Source organism: Puma concolor, chromosome C2 (genome assembly GCF_028749965.1).
Source record: "Puma concolor isolate L17-30 chromosome C2, mPumCon1.1.hap2, whole genome shotgun sequence".
In the NCBI taxonomy this organism is placed as follows: domain Eukaryota; kingdom Metazoa; phylum Chordata; class Mammalia; order Carnivora; family Felidae; genus Puma; species Puma concolor.
The window spans coordinates 29,470,256-29,492,319 of record NC_141675.1 but is presented as its reverse complement, the minus strand read 5'-3'; the positions used below and the strand labels follow the sequence as shown (position 1 = coordinate 29,492,319).

General features: G+C 38.3%; 1 protein-coding gene and 1 long non-coding RNA gene across 10 annotated transcripts in view; one reads left to right on the top strand and one right to left on the bottom strand.

Moving 5' to 3' along the window:
* Positions 1-22,064, bottom strand: part of TMEM108 (transmembrane protein 108) — a 377,589-nt gene that overhangs the window by 174,051 nt on the left and 181,474 nt on the right. For 4 of the 9 annotated variants that reach the window (XM_086674303.1, XM_086674300.1, XM_086674301.1 and 1 more), the window contains exon 3: positions 10,687-10,772. Coding sequence is in view for 4 of the 9 variants with exons in the window: in XM_086674301.1 (XP_086530427.1) it covers positions 10,687-10,726 (40 nt within the window). In the remaining 5 variants the exon portion in view is untranslated. Of the gene's footprint in view, positions 1-7,277; positions 7,363-10,686; positions 10,773-22,064 lie in introns of those variants that run through there. The other 5 variants (XM_086674304.1, XM_025914058.2, XM_086674302.1 and 2 more) reach the window with 2 other exon arrangements.
* Positions 15,211-20,856, top strand: LOC147577163 (uncharacterized). The gene is made up of 2 exons (XR_015255761.1): positions 15,211-15,635; positions 20,502-20,856. It is a non-coding gene; the product is annotated as an uncharacterized LOC147577163 (long non-coding RNA).

Sequence of the window (22,064 nt, the reverse complement as noted above, 5' to 3'; positions counted from 1 at the left end):
TGGTTCAATATTTGCAAATCAATCAATGTGATATGGGGCGCCTGGGTGGCGCAGTCGGTTAAGCGTCCGACTTCAGCCAGGTCACGATCTCGCGGTCCGTGAGTTCGAGCCCCGCGTCAGGCTCTGGGCTGATGGCTCGGAGCCTGGAGCCTGTTTCCGATTCTGTGTCTCCCTCTCTCTCTGCCCCTCCCCCGTTCATGCTCTGTCTCTCTCTGTCCCAAAAATAAATAAACGTTAAAATCAATGTGATAGACCACATTACTAAAAGAAAGGATAAGAACCATACGATCTTGTCAATAGATGCAGAAAAAGCATTTGACAAAATATAGCATCCATTCTTGATAAAAACCCTTGACAAAGTAGGAATACATGGAATATATCTCAATATCATAAAGGCCATATAAGAAAGAGCCCCAGCTAATATCATCCCCAATGGGGAAAAACTGAGAGCCTTTCCCCTACGGTAAGGAAAAAAATAAGAATGTCCACTCTCACCATTACTATTTAACATGGTACTGGAAGTCTTAGCCTCAGCAATCAGACAACACAAAGAAATAAAAGGCAACCAAATTAGCAAGGAAGAAGTCAAACTTTCACTATTTGCAGATCACATGATCCTCTGCGTACAAGACCCGAAAGACTCCACCAAAAAATTACTAGAACACATGAATTCAGCAAAATTACAGAATATAAGATCAGTGTGTAGAAATCTGTTGCATTGCTATACACCAGTAATGAAGCAGCAGAAAAAGAAATCAAGGAATCAATCTCATTTACAACTGCACCAAAAATAATAAGATACCTAGGAATAAACCTAACTAAAGAGGTAAAAGATCTATGTGCTGAAAACTACAGAAACCCTTGTGAAAGAAACAGAAAAAGATACAAAGACATGGAAAAGCCTTCCATGCTCATGGATTAGAAGAACAAACATTGTTAAAGTGTCTATACTACCAAAAGCAATCTATACATTTAATACAGTCTGCATCAAAATACCGCCAGCATTTTTCACAGAGATAGAACAATCTTAAAATTTGTATGGTACCACAAAAGACCCTGAATGGCTGAAGCAATCCTTAGAAAAATAAAACTGGAGGCACCACGATTTCAGATTTTAAGCTATATTGCAAAGTTGTAGTCATCCAGACAGTATTGTATTGCCACAAAAACAGACACATACACCAATCGAACAGAATAGAAAACCCAGACATGGACCCAGAACTACATGGTCCGCTAATCTTTGACAAAGCAGGAGAGAATATCCAATAAGAAAAAGACAATGTCTTCAACAAAAGGTGTTGGGAAAACTGGACAGTGACATGCAGAAGAATAAAACTGGATCATTTTCTTACACTATACAGAAAAATGAATTCAAAATGGATTAAAGACCTAAATGTGAGACAGCAAACCATCAAAATCTTAGAGGAGATCACAGGCAGCAACTTCTTTCACCTTGGCCAGAGCAATTTCTTACTAGACATGTCACCAAAAGTAAGGGAAATGAAAGCAAACATGAACTACTGGGCCTTCATCAAGATAACAAGCTTCTGCACAGTGAAGGAAACAATCAATAAAACTAAAAGTCAGCCTACAAAATGGGAGAAGATATTTGCAAATGACATATCTGATAAAGGGTTAGTATCCAAAATCTATAAAGAACATATCAGACTCAACATGCAAAAAACAAATAATCCAGTGAAGAAATGGGCAGAAGACATGAACTTTTCCAAAGCAGACATCCAGATGGCAAACAGACACATGAAAAGATGCTCAATATTATTCATCATCAGGGAAATAGAGATCAAAACCACAATGAGATACCACCTTATACCTGTCAGAATGGCTAAAATTAATAACTCAGGAAACAACACATGTTGGCGAGGATGCAGAGAAAGGGGAACTCTCTCACACTGTTGGTGGGAATGCAAACTGGTGCAGTTACTGTGGAAAAGAGTATGAAGATTCCTCAAAAAGTTAAAAATAGAATTACCCTACGATCCAGCATCACACTACTAGATATTTACCCAAAGAATACAAAAATACTCATTCAAAAGTATACATGCACCCTGATGTTTATGCAAGTATTATCTACAGGGGCACCTGGGTGGCTCAATCAGTTAAGCGCCCAACTTCAGCTCAGGTCATGATCTTGCAGTTTGTGGGTTTAAGCCCTGCATCGGGTTCTGTGCTGACTGCTGACAACTTGGAGCCTGAAGCCTGCTTTGGGTTCTGTGTCTCCCTCTCTCTCTGCCCCTCCCCTGCTCACACTCTGTCTCCTTCTCTCCCTCAAAAATAAATATTAGGAAAAAAATTTTAAGTAGTATTATCTACGCTAGCCACATTATGGAAACAGCCCAAGTGTCCACTGACTGATGAATGAATAAGGAAGAAGTGGTATATATACACAATGAAATATTACTCAGACATAAAAAAATGAAATCTTGCCATTTGCAATAACATGGATGGAGCTAGAGAGTATTATACTAAACAAAATAAGTCAATCAGACAAAGACAAATACCACATGCTTTCAATCATACGTGGAATTTAAGAAACAAAACAGGTAAAATTATGGGAAGTGGGGTGGGGGGGAAGCGAAGAAAGGGAAACAAATGACACGAGAGTCTTAATGATAGAGAAAAGGCTGGGTTGACGGAGGTAGGTGGGTACGAGATGGGCTAGATGGGTGCTGGGTGCTGGGTGCTAAAGAGGGTACTTGTGATGAGCACTGGGTGCTGTATGTAAGTGATGAATCACTGAATTCTATTCCTGAAACCAATATTGCAGTGTATGTTAACTGAAATTTAAATTAAAAAAAAAAAAAGTTTATTCCTACATCCTAACTCTGAGACCTGTGAATGTGACCTTAATGTGTGCAAAAAGGGTCATTGCACATGTAATTAACTCAGGGATCTTGAGAAGAGATTATGCTGGATTATCCAGTTGGACCCAAAATCCAATGACGAATGTCCTTTTATGAGACACAAGGAGGAAGGGAAGGCCATGTGAGGACAAAGGCAGAGTCTGGCGTGATACAGTCACAAACAAAGAACATCTTAGAGCCACTAGAATCGAAGAGTCAAGGAAAGGTTCTCCCTCGGAGCCTTTGTAGGAAGTGCAGCCCTGCTGACACCTTGATTTCTAACTTCTGGCATCCAGAACTGTGAGAGGAAAAAATTCTGTTGTTTTAAGCTACCAAGTTTGTAGTAACTTGTTATGGCAGTCATACTTTCATAGATGGGGAAATTGAAGATGCTCAGGAAACAAGTGAGTAGTGAGACTGACCACAGCTCACAGGGTACCATGAGTGATACTGTGGATACTGTGGTGGAGTCAGAGCAAAGGCAAGGAACTCACTTTGTGAGAAGCTATTAGGACGCCTGCAGCAGATAAAGCCTTTCTTGAGAAGAAAGGCTCAAAAACTTCTGACAGAGAAGAGTGAAGAGAAGAGAGAGCCTAGCCTGGTGATGGAAACCCCCCAAAAAATGAAGGGAAAGGGTAGGGGTAAACAGGAGAGGGAGGTATGAAAGACAACACTGCAAGGGCAGTGTGTTTTAGGTTTTGGGAGCTTCTTGGACCCTAGCCTAAGAGTCTCCAGGGTCCATCACATTTGTAAAGGCAATGGTTACACATTTCAGAAAACTTTCAGATTAGGTTTATTACAAAGCCAACACGAAGGTGTTGAAAAAAATCCTTTTTCTTCATTTAAAAAATTCTGTTCAAAGGGTGACTGGGTGGCTTAGTTGGTTGAGCATCTGACTCTTGATTTCAGCTGAGGTCATGATCCCATGGTTTGTGGGATCGAGCCCTGCATCAGGCTTTGTGCTGATATAGCGTGGAGCCTGTTTAGGATTCTCTCTCCCTCTCTTTGCCCCTCTCTGGCTTGCTCTTTCTCTCAAAATAAATAAATAAACTTTAAATAATTCTGTTCAACCTTGCCTTATTCAGAACAATCTTCCAAAATTTTGCCAATTCCTGATCAGCTAGAAACCCTTGTTAAAATCCCCCACTAATGAGGTTTATGTGCACTCACGAGAGCTCTACTTAGTTGGAATCTGGGTGAGGACATGCTAGACTGTCTTTCACATTTCTTTTTTAAAAATTTTAAACAGGATTTGCTAAACAACAGTACAGTATAACAACAAAAGAAACAAGTTATTTACGGACAGTATTAACATGGCAACTCATATTTAGAAGGTATTTTGCAATTTATGAAATGTTTTTATACCCTTCTCATTTAGCTTTCACAATAATCATCAAGGATATTATAATACTCATTATCCGTGTATTGTAGTTAAGGAAAATAAAGTGGCTCTGGAAGGTTAAGTATTTGCAAAGTCCCATAATTAGTAAGAGAAGTGAGAGTTCAAAGTATATCCTTTAAATCCAAATTCTGTGCTCTCTCCCACCATATGTTTTAGCAAAAGTACTTTCATATAGAAAACTGAATTTACTCATGAAGAGTTAACATTTAAATTTGAGTGTCAACAGTTCTCCCAAGCGTGAGCATGACTTCCCTCATCTACATTCCTGCCAACCATGTAATAGAAAGTACTCAAAAGTCATAAAATTGTTTCTTTAAAATATTTTATTCCTCAGTCTTCACTAGAATTGGTTACAATGAGAAGGTCTTATTAAGGTTTGTTTAATCTGCATAAAAGAGTTTGTTGACTTATGCAAATTTAAAAATCACAACTTAAAATGTAAAAGACATTAAATCAATATAACACATTTAAGGATGCAGAACATATTAAGGATGCCTAACTTCCTGGGTTAATGTCACATTTGAAAGTGTTAACTTCCTCAATTTTTCTCTGTGAATGAATTTTTCTTCAGAACGAAAGAAACCAGTTTTCTCTAGAGAACATTTGCAAGACTTCATAACAACAACAAAAAAATCCAACCTCAAATTTGTGATTTGCAAAAGAATTATCCAGCATGATTTGAGGAAGAAATAGTCTTATAAAATCGAGTTCCGAAATGGGCCCCAGGGCCATTCTTGTGTTTTCTCTTTGCTTTATATATAATCCTACCTAGTCCACTCTTTGTGCCTTTGGCATTGTTGAGAGTAAAAACCAACTTCCAGTGTACAATGAAGAGTAACATGAAACTTTAAATTCTAATATTTCCTATTTCTACAACACTGTGATTCTGCTAGTTCCTGCCCTGACATCTCTCCCTTCCTTTTCATTTCTAACTCACCCTGCTTTTGTTCCAAGATCCATTTCACCACTAGGCAGTTCAAGTGATACATGAAAGCTGAAAGCTTCCTGTTGCTCCAGGATAGCCTTTCTTAAGTCTAAGACAGTGATTTTCAAAGTGTGATCCCTGGACCAAAGTTTCAGCATCACTAGAAACTTAGAAGCACGAATTACTGTCCCTACCCCACATCTACTGAATCAGAAGCTCTGGGAGTGTGGCCCAGCAATCTGTGTATAAACAAGTCTTCAGGTGATGATGTTGCATGACTAAATTTAAAACCATTGCTGTAAGCCAGTGATTCTCAGCTCTGATTGTGTATTAGAATCATCTGATGTCCAGTTGCCACACTTTCCACTCCGTCCCCCAAAGATTCTGATTTAATTGATATAGGGTAGGGTTGAGCAAGGGGATTTGTCAAAAGCTTTTCAGGTGATTCCAGTTTAAAGCCAAGTTTGAGAAACATTGATGAAAGCCAATCAGAATAATCTAGCCTGAAATACTGAATCGCAGTTTTGATGAAACGGATGTATCCATTTCCATAAGGCTGAATGAATACCAAATGTGTTATTACCATTATTATAGCCACCGGTGGTAGCATGAGAGAAATGCAGGCTAATAAATTGCTCTTAGCTACTAAATAGGACATGCTGTTTTATTTCAACAAGAGCAGAATCTTTAGTAGCCTCAAGAGTGACAGATTTGCAAGGGGTGGTAGACAGATAGCCCAACAGCTACTGGCAGTGAAGGCACGCTCAACTGGTATGTTTTGTATGGGAAGGGGTAAAAATCATTTGGAAAAGAATTTGTGGTAAGCCAGGATTTGAACCCAAGCAGTCTTAATCCAGAATCCAAACCCTTAACCATGGTTGCCACACTGTTACTGTCTGTGGATATTATGAACAAGCAGTAAAAGGCAAGGGAAGACACCTTCAATGGCAGTGGAGATGAACATCTTTCATTTCATATGTGTCCATACTGCAGTATGTTTATGACTGCTTGTTAAATCTAGAAGAGCCTACATTTCTGGACTCAATACTTGTTTGGATCTAAACTGACCTAAACTTACGATTTATATCAACTCTCCCTCCTCAATCTTAGAGAAAAATTTCCTCTCACTTATCAGGAGAAACAAACCATGAAGACAGAACACATGAGTCAACTTCAGTTAATTCAGTATATGCAAGACATTCAACAGCAAGCAAGATATATCAATAATAATACAGAGTGTGATTCAAGAAATACAAATGCCTGATTATAGAGCAACACTTAACTTACTAAATATAACCACTCCTTGACTCTACCCGAACAACTTTAATTTGAATAGATATTGGTATGTAAAAACTTACTTTCATAAGCTCATAATAATTATCTTGGTATTGTTAACCAAGTAGCAAAGTATCTAGCACTTAGGCAAAGATCAAATCTGCGAACTCAGGACTCAGTGCCTCCCCAGCAGTGTCATGTTCTTAAAGGTTTTTGATGATGTTCCTTACTTTCCATTATTCTTTTTTTTTTTAATATAAAATTGTGATATGGCTTGGGAAAAGCAGTCTTGATCATGTCAACTCTTTCCTCTGTAGAATGTGACTAATGATAATATCCCTCTTGCCTTAATAGATATCCTGAGGATCAAATTCTGTGAAAATGTTTGGTGAATCAGAAAGTCCCATGTAAATGTTATAGTAGAGATCCTGGTTAGGTTGTACCTCTCTCTTGGAGACAGAAGACCTGTTAAGAAAACTGACATTTACTGTAGGTCTTCTATGTGCTGTGTTATCTCACTCAATACCATCTTATGTATGGGTGGTCATATCCCATTTTACATGAGGTACATGGAGGTAAAGTAATTTCCCTAACATAAGCCACCTACTAAGTGGTAGGGTGAGGATCTGAACCCAGGTCTGCCACTCAAAAACTCAGGTATTCTTAGCATTAGCTTCATACTTACTTTATGGTGTAAAAAAGAAAAATGAATGCAGCACTTGATTTTTACATAACTGTGAAGGTTCTCACCACCACCCTCACCCTCAAGATTTCAGTTGTTTCAAAGTATCATATAAAATGTGTTAAACCTTACCAAAGAGCTAAAACTGGCAGGACGAAACACTCAATGCTGCACTGTGGAATAGAGCTCAAGAAATAAAACAAATTAGACACAGTCAGTTGTAATACAAGTAAAATATTAAAATCTCAATTTCACAGTCTGCCAAAGACTGCATCTCTTAGCCCCTATCAGACACACATAAGCCCCAATGACTACTGATTGTGATGCAATGATCCAGAGAGAGCCTGGATTTTTTTTTAATGTTTGTTTATTTTTGAGAGATAGATAAACAGCATGAGCGGGGGAGGGGCAGAGAGAGATTGAGAGAGAGGGAGAGAGACATAGAAACTGAAACAGGCTCCAGGCTCTAAGCTGTCAGCACAGAGCCTGACGTGAGGCTCAAACTCTGAACAGCAAGATCATGACATGAGCCGAAGTCAGACGCTTAACAGACTGAGCCACCCAGGCGCCCCAAGCCTGGATTTTTTTTCTTAAAGCTTCACCTGTCATCATTAATAGGATGCAAACTTTACCAACGACGGGTCAGAACACCTCTAACCAGCCATATGGACAGCACAGAGGTCACACTACCGATTTTTCCTGTATGTGGTGGAGACACACAGGCAGGATGAAAAAACAGGTGTGAACAAAGAGATCAGAGAGACTTGGATGTGAATTCCAACTCCATCACTCACTACTTGGTCACCCTGGGACAGTCCTTAACTTACTCATCGGTTAACACTTATCTTGAAGCATTTGCCTCTGGAATGAATGACATGATATAAACTAATAGGCAGATGTCTGTGAATACAGTAGGCACTCAAGAGGGAGTGGCTTCTTTGATGATAAAGATGACTCATGAACTCACTCATGTCCATTAGTAAGTAGTTGCTTTTTTTTTTTTTTTAAACAAATACTCTCTGTAGTAGACTAAGGAGGATTACAAATTCTTAACTAATCTTCCCTTTGAGAGCTGGTGTTCAATTACTCTTCCCTTGAATAAGGGTTGGTCTAAGTGATTCCTTTGGCTAATACAGTGTGACTGAAGTATTACTCTTAGGTTTCCAAGCCAATTCATAACATGCCTTGTAGGTTTTGCCCTGGCCTCACAGTCATGATTTGCAATACAAGAAGTCTGATTACCATGAGGCCACTATGCTGCCTCACATGAAGCCCCCACTTAGTCATGTGAAAAGGCCTCAGGGTAAAAAGATGTTGGCAGGCCCCAGGCTGTCCAACCTCCAGCCCAGATCCTAGATACTATGGAGTCTCCGCCAACCCCTCCCCAAATTGCAGGTTCATGAGCAATATATGTGACTGTTGTTGTTTCTAGTTACAAAGTTCTGGGCTGGTTTGTTACAAAACCCCTGCCCAAATTGCAGGTTCATGAGCAATATATGTGACTGTTGTTGTTTCTAGCTACAAAGTTCTGGGCTGGTTTGGTAACAAAATATAACCAGAACACTCTACCAGGTTTCCCCCCAAATTAAAAACATCAATTTGCTGAATTACATAAAGTAACATGGTAAGTCTATATTTAGAGAACTCTAGTTCTCAAGTCTGTTTTAGACACTGAATAAAATATACTGTTTGTGGATAACTTTAATCCAGGCGTAATTTAATAATTGGCTAACCCATGACACATAGGAGCTATTGAGTGTGAATTGTGTCAGTTTTAGCTAAGGTTTTACAAAATATCCAATTCTCTTGAGAAAAAAAAATGCTATAAATAACAACCCCTCATCTCCATGAACTTGTGAAAACCATTCTCTGAAGTGAGACTAATTGACCAGTGCCCGAGTGCTCCACCCTCCCAGCTCTGTACAAAGCTGGACTCCCACAGTCAGCTACCTAGTAACCAGGGTGGTTTATTAAGGGTCACTACCACCTACCTCCTAACTAGCAGGAAACTACCTACTCTGGGCTGCTTGCATGTCAAAGCAAGGCTGCAAACAATGAAACTGTTAAGACAAAGTTGACTTCTGCAGCTATCCAGATGTTTGAGGAAAACTTTTTCAGCTTTCATATAGGCTCTACTTGGGAGGATGGACCTCATTAGCATCCAACACTTGATCTCTGACTCATATAATACTTACCTGATGCCTTTCAAATAATACATGACCTTTTAATATTACTTGAACTTTGGGGCATACAACCAGCATAGGTGATGAACTCAACAAACATTTTGCTGCCTCCCAAATCTACTAAGCTCTTTTTCATTTCCTGTTTCTTCTGCCTACAAAGCTTGCTTTCCCTTCTTGATGGGGAGTGTATCTGTGTGTGTGTGTGTATAATCCTTTTTAACCTTTAAATGATCCCTCTCCCATCAAGGCAGAGTTAATCATTAGTTGATTGACTGCTTCTTCAATCTGTAAAGCCTTTTTTTCTAACAAGCCAGCTTACTATTAAAAAAAAAAAAAAAGGCAACAAACCCACAGTCCTATAGAATACATGGAAAAAGAACATGAAAGAGTCCATATAATTTGGTGACATTTCACCAGCTGAAAAGAGGCTGATGTGATCTGTGTTTCAGGGATTAGAATTTAGTAGCAGAAATAAGTTAATTAAAAAACCTAACCAGAATACTTTCTGTAAATAAAGTGCTTTGCACTGGAAGTGCAACATAACCTGAACTGATAAATTCTAAGGGCCAACTGGTGATTTGCATCTCAATCTCTCCTTATGTTATTTTCTTGGCTAAATTTAAAAAGGAACCATCCAGTGTAGGAAAGATAGATCTTTTTTATACCTCAGCAAGAACCAGACAAACACAGTGAACTCCAGGTTTTCCCAACCCAATGGCTTTGATTTGACTGGAATGGGCAATGTCTATTGTCTTAAGTGGGTAAATCTGAACATCAAACCCACCACTGGTATTGGTATTGGTTTTTATGTTCATTAACAATTGCAATCCCAACTAGAGATTTGTGGCACAACCCCCCCAAACACATGAGCAACATGCATAAAGTCATAAACGCTATTCATTCTACCACCAAACCTAAAGAAATCACATTTTAATCATTCATTATTTAAGAACACACATAACTAAAGGTTGTATAGTCACCGAACGGTAACAAGTTCTATGTGACAAAATCCACAAAACACAGCCTAACATTCCTTCCTCATAAGGAACCTACAGAAAGTCATACTGGAACCCTTTATTTTGCCACAAAACCAAGAACAATAATGTTTTTGACACTCATCCTTGAATAAACTATGATTAACATGCCAATTTAGTATTATTATAATGGAATCTACATCACAACAGATGACCAAAGCAATAGAATGACTTAATGCTTGACACTTTAACTACCTAGATCAAACAGAGGGAAAATTTTCTATTGAGAAAACCCTGGTCTTCCTCCAGAAAATGTATTAAATTTCTGGCACTGGACAAACAATAACATTGGTATATTCTAAAAGAAATGTGACATCAACTTACTTAACAGTTGGCAATAGAGGGCCTGTAAACTTCTCTTCATGGTATCATCTGGTCCTGCTTGTCCTCCAGTTTATTCATGATTCTGTCTAGGAAATCAGGAGAAGAAAATTGTTACACCTGGGGAACATAATTCAAGTCAATCAAAAAGAACTCCAACCTTAAAATACCTGACTTTGAAGAGGAAAATTCTTGGAATAAGGATACACCAGCAACTATTTTTTTTTTTAATTTTTTAATGTTTATTTAATTTTGACAGAGGGAGAGACAGAGCATGAGCAGGAGGCGGGGAGGAGGGGGGTTGGGGAGAGATGGAAACACAGAATCTGAAGAAGCTCCAGGCTCTGAGCTGCCAGCACAGAGCCCAACACGGGGCTCCAACTCACAGTGAGATCATGACCTAAGCCAAAGTACAACACTTAGCTGAGCCATCCAGTCGGCCCCATCAGAGTCTAATTTACAACAGTCTATGTTATACAAATACCAATTCATCGACTGGTTAAATACTGAAACTCTATACACCACTGAAGGAAACTCATGTGGGCAATTAGAGAGTGAGAGTCTGACTGGAACTTTTGAGGATTTCCACTTAGCTTCTCCTGAATCTCTAGTTTTGAAACAGGAAAAACAAAAAATTTCTTATCTCATTTCTTTTATGGTGTTCACCAAACAAAACCACCCAAAAAGCTTTACCACATGTTAAGTTGTATTATGTTAAATAACTTTTCCATTATTTTCTGGTTATAACAGATAATCCAGTATAGAATATCTGGAAAATAAAGCTAAATGAAATAGAGATAAGAATCTATAAGGAAATACAAATTACCTATCTCTCCAGCCTTTCAACATGCACTTCTATCGATCTGTCTCATTTTATCTATTATACTTTAGTTTGTTTTTAAGTAGGCTCCATATCCAACGAGGGGCTGGAACTCATGACACTCAGATCAAGTCACATGCTCTACCGATTAAGCCAGTCAGGAGCCGCCTCTATTATACATTCTAATTTTTCTCCCTAGCAGAAAAATTTTCTTGTGCTACTATTTACTACTTTATTTTAAATGGCACACAGTATTTCTTTAAGGTAAATCCCTAGAAATGGAACCATGAGGACACAAGGCTTTTGAAATATACTGCCAAATTACCCTTTGTCCATACCAGTAAGTGGGAATATCCATACACTACAACCTACCCAGTGATGGAAATTTATAATTTCTTTCCATCTTTGCCAATAAATAAGCAAATATTTCATCTTATTGCTTTAATTTGCATTTTATATGTTTATTCATCATTTGTCTTTTTAAAATTTTTAGTTCACATTTGACAAAGATCCTTTAGTCAGGCTCCTGGACCTTCTCTTAGGTCCATTCACACACTTATAACACCTAGTTTCAGCAAGAACACCTGCTAACTCAGTTTGACCAGAACCCTCCACCCTCAGTATCCATCAAGCCCCAGGTGATAATTACCCTGGCCTGTCTTTAGCAAGAATCTTGTTAGGTCAGTTTATCCAAAACCCTTTACCCCTGATGTTTCCTCTTAGTCATTTTCCATCCACTGACTCCCACCCTGATCCTTGGCTATAAACGGCCACTGGCCCAAGCTGTGTTCAGAGTTGAGCCCAATCTCTCTCCCCAACTGTTATATCCCATTGCATGGTTCCCTATACTTGTCCTGAAGGTCCTGAATAGAGCCTGACGCACCATCCTTAACAAATGTCATTGAATATCTTTTTCTTTAACGCTTTCTTTAACCATTCCCTACTGGCATGCTGCATTATTTTCTCATAATATCCCAAGTGGAACAGATTTATCTTTAAAATGTTTGTGTTGAGATATAATCCATGTATTATTAAATTCAGCCTTTTATTTTTAGTTTTTTTTAATGTTTATTTATTTTTTTTTAAATTTTTTTTTCAACGTTTTTTATTTATTTTTGGGACAGAGAGAGACAGAGCATGAAAGGGGGAGGGGCAGAGAGAGAGGGAGACAGAATCAGAAACAGGCTCCAGGCTCCGAGCCATCAGCCCAGAGCCTGATGCGGGGCTCAAACTCACGGGACCGCGAGATCGTGAGCTGGCTGAAGTCGGAAGCTTAACCGACTGTGCCACCCAGGCGCCCCTTAATGTTTATTTATTTTTGAGACAGAGAGAGACAGAGCATGAACGGGGGAGCATCAGAGAGAGGGAGACACAGAATCTGAAACAGGCTCCAGGCTCTGAGCTGCCAGCACAGAGCCCGATGCGGGGCTCAAACTCACGGACCGCGAGATCATGACCTGAGCCAAAGTCGGCTGCTTAACCAACTGAGCCACCCAGGTGCCCCAAATTCAGCCTTTTAAATATACAATTCAGTGGTCATTAATATATTCAAGTTGTGTAACCATCACCAGTACCTAATTCCAGAACATTTTTCATCACTCTAAAAAAAAAAAACAAAACAAAAAAAACCCCCTAAAAAACAAAATCCAAAAACTCCTATATTTAATTAGCAGTCATTTTCCTTCTCCCCTCTTCCCAGCCCCTGACAACTACTAATCTGCTATACACATTTGCTCATTCTGTACATTTCACATAAATAGAATCATACAATGCATAGTTTTTGTATATGGCTCTTTCACTTAGCATAATGTTTCTTAGGTCCATCCATGTTGTAAAACATCATTTGCTTTTTGTAAGAATGATACACACACACACCAATCCATGCACAGCCATGGTTAGAGAGTCCTTCTTTAGTCCAGGATTACATAAATAGTCGCCTGTATTTTCTTCTGGTATTTTTTATTTCCTTTAGATCTGTTTCTGGACTTTGTGTTACATTTTACATCTCTGTTCATTCTTCTACTATAATAATAAGCGTTGTTTAAATTAAACTCTTGGTAAAGTTAGTCCTCCATTATTACTTTTTATGATTTATCTTGTTCTTTGAGTATGTTTTTCCCCGAAATTAACTTTATCATTTTATTAAATTCCAGAAAAAATATCATTGGTATTATAGATGTAATTATCTTCTACTTACTTTATTAATTTGGTAAAGACTTGATCTCTTCAAAATCTGAGTGTAGTGAGGAGAAAAATAAAAGTTTAAAAACTGTAGCTATGAAGATCAAAAGAATTCTTTTCAGAGAGTGAGAAGAAGCACTTTTTTGGGTATGGGCACAATAGCTCAATGACTAATTAAAGCCCCCCTGAGAGTGCTCTGGATGAGCAAGAGGGAGAAAAAGAGATCAACTGTTCTCCATTATAAAAATAACAGATTTCAGTTCTCTAAGGTAGGAAATAGGGGCTAAGCAGTCCAGAAATCAGAGGCTAAAGAGAGGATACACAAGACATGTTGAGAGACAGAAAAAGGGCAATTCCAAAAGATAGGAGTAGGTGGGACCCAAGAATAAAAGATAAAGTGAGAAATTTCCCAGAGGGGATGACCCATAAACTTTAAGATGTGTAACATTTAATTTTTGTTTGTTTTATGCTATTTTTACTTATACACTACATCTATTCTTCCCCTCCACAATGCTTATCCACCACTAGTACCCTCAAAAATCTCAGCAAAAGTCTTGTACAAAACAGCCTTACATCAGTGGTGCTCAGATGGGCAATGACAGAAGAGACTATGTTCCAAGACAAGGGTGCCATGAATAGAATGGAGCCATAGGAGTCCTAAGCAACGGTTAGTGGGCATCTATGGAGGGTTTAGGACACAGCAAGCACTCAATTGTAAAGTGATTAAATATATGAATGAATAAATAAATGATTAAATAACAGGAGAGCAGGAGAGCAGAGAAACAGTTGTAGTTTATATTGATTAAGGAGAACATAAGCCCCTCAGTCATCTCTAAAAATGCTGAGAGATTTTTGAGAAACTGTTCGACTTTGGACAATATATACAATAGAGACATTTTATTCACATATCAAAGAAACAACTGAGCTCATAAATTGGGCACTTGGTATCATCTGGGTTATACAGGGGTATCCCAACTATAAGCACCACATGGCTTGTATTTATTCAAAATTAATCTTTATTTAGGTCTTTTTGTGGAGTTGTTTTTTTTGTGTGGGTTTTTATTATTTTGATTCCAGTATAGTTAATAGTTTTGTGGAGTTTTATAGTGTTTTTCCTTCATTTGAGTTCTATAGTCTTATTGAATTAATTCCTAGGCATTTTATATACATTTTATATGCATATATACATGTATACATATACACATATATATACACATATTTTTTTGCCACTGTTATGGAATTTCTGCTTCCATTATATCTTCTAACTGCCTCTACATGAAAATGACTGAATTTTGTGTATTCATTTTGTGACCTAACCAAACTCACTTAGTTCTAACAATGGTTTCTCACCTGAGTCTCTTGGGTGGGTAGTTGTGCTTTGGATAGACAGAGAGGCACAATGAAATTCCATCTAAAGCCGTTTTTTAACCATATAGTAGGAAACATTCATTGTATCTGGTCCCTCAGGGAATAATTTAGAAGCTCCAAGGAAGACAACTAATATCTGGGATGAAATTCTAAGAAAGTACAGTTTACAGCCAAGAGACTGAAGAGAGGAGGAGGATGAAAGAACATATTTGCCCAAACATGCAGATACAGTGGCACAGGTGGGGATCTCACTGACTATTAGGCTCAGGGAAAACAAAGAGGTACAAGTAACCTGAATCACTTCTTAAAGAAGGTGAGCCTAAAAGAATCCTACTTTTCCCCGCTTTGGTTTAAATGGAACAGTTCTATCTATTCCACTGATTCAGGAAGGGTAATTTTTCTCTTTCATAGGTCACTTAAAATGTTGCAGTTAGAAATGTTCATGTAGCAGAGAAGAAGTAATGAAGAGCCAAATGAAAAGCTCTGATATGTGATGTGTAAACTGACTTGAAATAACAAGTTCATACAGAATAAGGAAGAACAGCCAGGAAAATCCTGGAAAACAACACAAAAACCCAATAAGGTAAGGACAGGGGAAAGAGGGACTGTCAGCCCTACCAGACACTGAAACAAACTGTAAGGCCACTACATAATCAAGCCAATTTGGTATTAACACATGAATAGACCCAATTATATATGGAAATTTATATGATAAAAGCAGCATATTAAATTAATAGGCAAAAAGAACTTTTAAGTAAACATTGAGAGATTAGCAGAGTAATATGGGAAAGATAAAATTGTACTAACTTCCAAATATTACACACCAGCATAAATTCAAAGGACCAGACATTTAAATGTAAAATATGTATACAAATACTAGAAGAAAGAGCAAATTCTACTGGGAGTAGAGAAGCTTTGCTAAATCTAAATCAAAGTTTGAAGCAACAAAGAAAAACATAAACTTTATTACATAAAAATTACAAAGCAAAAACTATAAGTAAAAAAAAACATAAAAACCTAGAAAAAAAATGTTTATCTTACAAAAAGCAAAGAGTTAAAATCCCTAAAATTTATTCCTAATCCCCAAATTAATCCTCATGGTGCCTTAGCAATCATTTGTATACATGCTTGCATTGTCCAAAACACATGTTCCCAGCTGAGGTCAAACAAGGCAATGATCTGTCGTCATCTTTATGTTTGTCTTCTTGTTTTAGCTCTCATAGTGCGAACAATTATCCTTTCCATAGGCTATTGAGTACTATGTTTTTAACATTTGGGGGCTTTTTATTGTTCTATTTGAAATGGCCTGCAAGCACAGTGCTGAAGTGCTGTCTAGGGCTCCTAAGTGCAACAAGGCATGAGTTATGGTGCTATTGGCTGTGAGTTCAAAGCTAATGAATTAATAATATATATTACATAAGGTGTCTTTAAACAACAACACATGAAAACAAGGTTACATATGGATCAACTGACAAAACTGTGACCTCAGGCTCACAGGAACCTAACCCTTTATTTCCCCTAAGAGCAATGGCTTGTATTTACTATTCAGTATTTATGAAAACTTTATAGAACATAATTGCCATGAATTATGAGAACCAACTATATTTAAGATGAGCTTTAAAATACTTTGCGAGGCAAAGAATAAAGATGACCAACAATTCAGGTGAATAATAAAAGTTGGCACAAAACAAAACAATGGCTCCCCATCTCTTTAGGACTCAGGAAGAACTGATTAAACTAACAGCCAACACTTATAATAGTGCCCTTTGGGAAAATGATGAAGGGGGTCGGGGGAGAAGAACAGGAGAGTTCAAATAACAACTAACATCACAGGCCTGCATAAAAGTTTGGAAAGGGGCATACATCTCCATTTTATAGGCGAGGACACAGACACCAAAAACTCAGTCTTTGCTCAACATCACATCTACCAGATGTGAGACCTTGAGCTAGTTTCTAGACTTCTCTGATTGGTGGATTTCTTGTTTGTAAATGGGGTAAGAATGGTACTTGATATGCTTGCTGCAAAGACCAGTCAATGCATGCAAAGCACCTGCCCTAGTACCTGGCACACAACAAATGCTCAGAGTGAATACCTAATAGCAGAAAACAAGAAAATGACACATTAGGCCAGAGCTCACCAACCATCTCTGAATTGTGCTTTCCCTAAGCTAGAAATGAAACAAAGACTTTGGGATATTACTCAGATAGTCCCTTTTGTTAAATCCAGTGTCTTATTTATTTTTTTTTTTTTTAATTTTTTTTTCAACGTTTATTTATTTTTGGGACAGAGAGAGACAGAGCATGAACGGGGGAGGGGCAGAGAGAGAGGGAGACACAGAATCGGAAACAGGCTCCAGGCTCTGAGCCATCAGCCCAGGGCCTGACGCGGGGCTCGAACTCCCGGACCGCGAGATCGTGACCTGGCTGAAGTCGGACGCTTAACCGACTGCGCCACCCAGGCGCCCCTCCAGTGTCTTATTTAAATTAAATTTAGAATTTATTTTTATGGGTACAAGTTGAACTTTAAGGTTGTTATTTATACCTTTGTTTTCCTTAAAAAGTTATCTGAGGAGGCTTACTACTAGATGCAACTTGTATAACAGATTAACACATCAAAGCACATTAATAATATCAGAAAGGGAGATCCAAAATTATGTGGACAAAGTGGAAATCAATTTTACCATAAAATGCAATGAAACAATAATACTTTTGTCTTGGAGCTTCCTAGAAGTAAATGCAAAAAAGATAACATAATTTTTTTTTCTGGCTGCATACAGGTACAGTTTGCATTTTGTTCAGGAATACAACCCTTTTCTATCGCTAACTTCTAAGAAAAGATCATTAGACAATTTTTGATAAGCATTAGCATCCTAGTATGAGGATGGAATTCCTCATATTCATTCCATATTCATGGAATATGAACAGATTATTTATTCTTGGCATGGCTGCTCCTTATCAACCCATAATAAAAGCTCAAGTCATGTGTTAAGTAGTAACTCAGGGAAAGCATTTCAATGAGCAGCAGGTGGATCATGCTGTAGGAAAAAGAACCAGGCAGGCCTACCACTGAGTAGCTTTGCTATGTGATCTTAAGCAAGTTACTTAACTTCCCTGATCATCAGCTTTCTCATTTGTAAATGAGGCTGACACCTAAGTCAGAATGGTTAAAATTAATAACTCAGGCAACAACAGATGTTGGTGAGGATGCAGAGAAAGGGGAACACTTTTGCACTGCTGCTGGGAATGAAACTGATGCAGCCATTCTGGAAAACAGTATGGAGGTTCCTCAAAAAATTAAAAATAGAACTACCCTATGACCCAGCAATTGCACTACTAGTTATTTATCCAAAGAATACAAAAATGCTGTTTTGAAGGGGCACATGCACCCCAATGTTTATAGCAGCGCTATTGACAATAGCCAAAGTATGGAAAGAGCCCAAATCATCGACTGATGAATGGATAAAGAAGATGTAGTATATATACAATGAATACTCAGCCATCAAGAAGAATGAAATCTTGCCATCTGCAACAATGTGGACAGAACTAGAGAGTATTATGCTAAGCAAAATAAGCCAATCAGAGAAAGACACATGATTTCACTCATATGAGGAATTTAAGAACCACAATAGATGAACACAGGGGAAGAGAAGGAAAATTAAGATAAAAACAGAGAGGGAGGCAAACCATAAGAGACTCTTAAATAGACAGACCAAACTGAGGGTTGCTGGAAGGGAAGAGGGTGTAGGGATGGACTAAATGGGTGATGGGCATTAAGGAGGGCACTTGTTGGGATGAGCACTGGGTGTTATATGTAAGTGATGAATCACTGGGTTCTACTCCTGAAACCAATACCACCCTGTATGTTAACTAACTTGAACTTAAATAAACAAATAATAAAAAAAAGATTACTGAGAGAATTCAATTAAGTGAAGCACCTCCTGTGTATCTAGTACGTTGCTTCTGTCTCTCCCTTTCCCCCAAGCGAATGGCATACAGACTGCTGCTCTTGGTCTTGTGAAGATAGAGAAAATCAGGAAAGTGAAAGGAACTGATATTCAGCAAGTTACCCCAGGGCCTGAGTATCATGAGCAGTGGGTTACTTCAGGAAAGCAAATATGAAGGTTTCTCAGGCTCACTTACATCATAAGTCACAAATAGATGCATGTATCCACAGGGCTAAGTTTGGGTTAGAAAAGGTTTTTAGTCAAATTCTTTTCATACAGATGATCTGCATATTTAACACAAGAATATCCTTCACTTCCATAAAGAAATAGATGTTCTTATAATTTTTCCTGAAACTTGTGGCTCTCCCAATCGTTCTTCCAAATTCTGTCAGTTTTGAGCAAGAAATATTTCACTTTACTCTGAACCTATGATCGACATTGTGAGCCTGACTATAGCCTGTCACTTTGTCTCAGTCCTGGGAGTCTACAGGGAATAGTGGTGACTATGGTGAACTTGAAAGCACAAGGGAATGGTATTTTTAGGCCCTAGCCAATTGTCAGTAGGAAAAGGAGTCTTTTTTTCCCTTAAACTGAAAAATCTTCTCAAAAAAATTTTTCCCTAAATTTTCAAGAGAAGCCATACATCACATCTCTCTCTATTTTAAAACAGTAGCAATTAATTCATATGGGGCAAGACTACAAGCCAAAAGAAATAGGACTGTGTGATTTCTGATTTATAAAGGCTTTCATGGTGCAGAACCTGCATGAGCACTTTTCTAGTAAACTAGGAGAATAAATGTCTGTCTGAGGAGAGAACCGTACTGACTTAGGAAGCAGTGCACGCAGATCTACCCTCCACCCTTGGAGCCAGGATCTCACTCAGTAAACTCTGAAGGATAAAAACACTTCAGTAGTGCCCCTTCCCTCTCTTCCCCTCCATATTTTCTTCTCTGAAAAATAAAAGACAATATTGGAGTCTGTCAGATCCATGAGATGCTGAATTCCAAACAGAAGGGCAAAAACAGATCCCTTCTACTAAGGAAAAGCCTACGAAAAGGAATCAATTAATGTAGACTTTGCTTGGAGGACTGAGAAGTAATTGCCTGAGTGTTCAAGACCAGCTGGAGTTTATTTGCATTTGCTGGGGGAGAGTGTTCTGCGGTTCACAGCCACTGAAGTCAGCAAGGGGGTAAAAATAGGACCAGGAGCTTGAGGCTTATTAGAATGACACAGACTTCTTTTTTATGGCATTAAAGTGTATTAAGGACATTTATCTCATTTGAGGAGACAGAAAGGTGCTTGTGCAAGGTGAAGCACACATACCACACTCCCTCTTTTATGGTTTTGGGATTAAAAACTACACATTGAGTTCAGGGAATTAAATGATATTGTAGCAATGCCAAATGCTAAAGGAGGATGTTTTATCATTTTGACTGGACTGCTTATGAAAAAGATTATTTCTTGTCCACAGCAAACACATTCATTTTTTTTTCTTTCTTTTGCAGTGCCTGAAAAATATCTTTAGAAATTGAATTTTGGAACCTAAGAATATGTTTATTTCCTTTGGGAAGCAGCCATTTGTCCTAAAAGATGTGCCAAGTTTTTACAATGGAAAGGGAGGGAAGGCCATATGAAACAGGCAAACTCTTATCACCATGTTTTACATGTGGAGAGAAGATTTAAACAATGCTGCATGCTATGAACAAGCAATACATTTCAGTATGTGAAATTATTCCTAATATCATAGTCCTTGCTAAATTTTAATTTTGATCTCAAGAACAGTCTTTTTTCCCTGCCATTCTTTGTCCTGAGCTTCTCCCATCCAACTTCAATCCACATAAAGACTTCTGTAATTCTTGAGCTAGTGTGAAGACGGTTTTAATTTATGGCTTTGGTTTAATCTTTCAAAATATGTAATTTATGTCTGGTGATTCCATAGGAGATGCAGAGTCTGTTGAATGTATGGCTGGAATAAAAATTATAATGAAATGAAAAATTATGCGGGTACGAGTGAGGTGGGCCAATATAAAACAGATACAGCCTGAAGTTTGAGGCTCTATAGATTCTACCTCAATCTGCGGGCAAGGCCATCAGAGGAATGCAGTGCTGTCTGCTCCCAATACAAAGATGTCCTGCAACTCAGTGTTGGTAGTGTTCAAGTCACTCCCTATGTGGTACAGGACCAGGAAGTCACTACTATGCTGCCCACAATACCCAGGGAAGAGAGGAACACTTATAGCCATTACCTGAAGAGTAGGAATTAAGGTGATGGGTAAGATCCGTGTGGGCAAGTTCAGTCCCACAGTGAAGTCACAATATTCCAAGCATTTCTGATAATTCTCAACTTTATTCCTTGCTCCAGGAAGCATGAGTAAAATAATACATTTCATCTCACCTGTGAGGGCCTTAACCAGCCCACTTAACTATGTTGATAATTAGACCTTACTTTGATAACTGGAAGGGCGAGAAGAAATATCTACAAGTATCAAAATTAGTATTCCCAAGACTAGCTGATGGTCAGAATCTATTTTTAAGATAGATTCCTAAGTCTTTCCCTCAGGAATTCTAATTCCCAGGTTCTTAGATGGAGCAATTGAAAAGGCTCCCAAGATGGCTCTTATGATCAACCAAGGTTGGAAACCAAGAACCTAATCTAGTACTTCTTCATCCTGACTACACATTAGAACCCTGGAGGAATGTACTGGGTAGATTAAATCAGATTCCCTTGGGATTCTAATGTGCAGTCAATCAAGAACCAGGGACCCTTACCCCAGCCTAAAAGAGCACTAGAGCCACAGTGAGGCCAGCGCTGCTTATTCTCATTCCTGAGACTGGCATTTTATGGGAGATGAAGGAAGCAGGATGATTGATGAAACCACATTTGCAAGTTATGTTTAAAACAGAAATGACTGATTCAGTGTTTCTTAAATATTTAGATCCACAGCCTCTCATGCAATTCAAGTTTCATGCAACGTGAATTTTTTGTGATATTTTACCCAGTCTATCTTTGATATACCTCTCACTTGTCCTTGCTACTTGGCTTCCAGGGATGTCAGGAAGATTAAGGA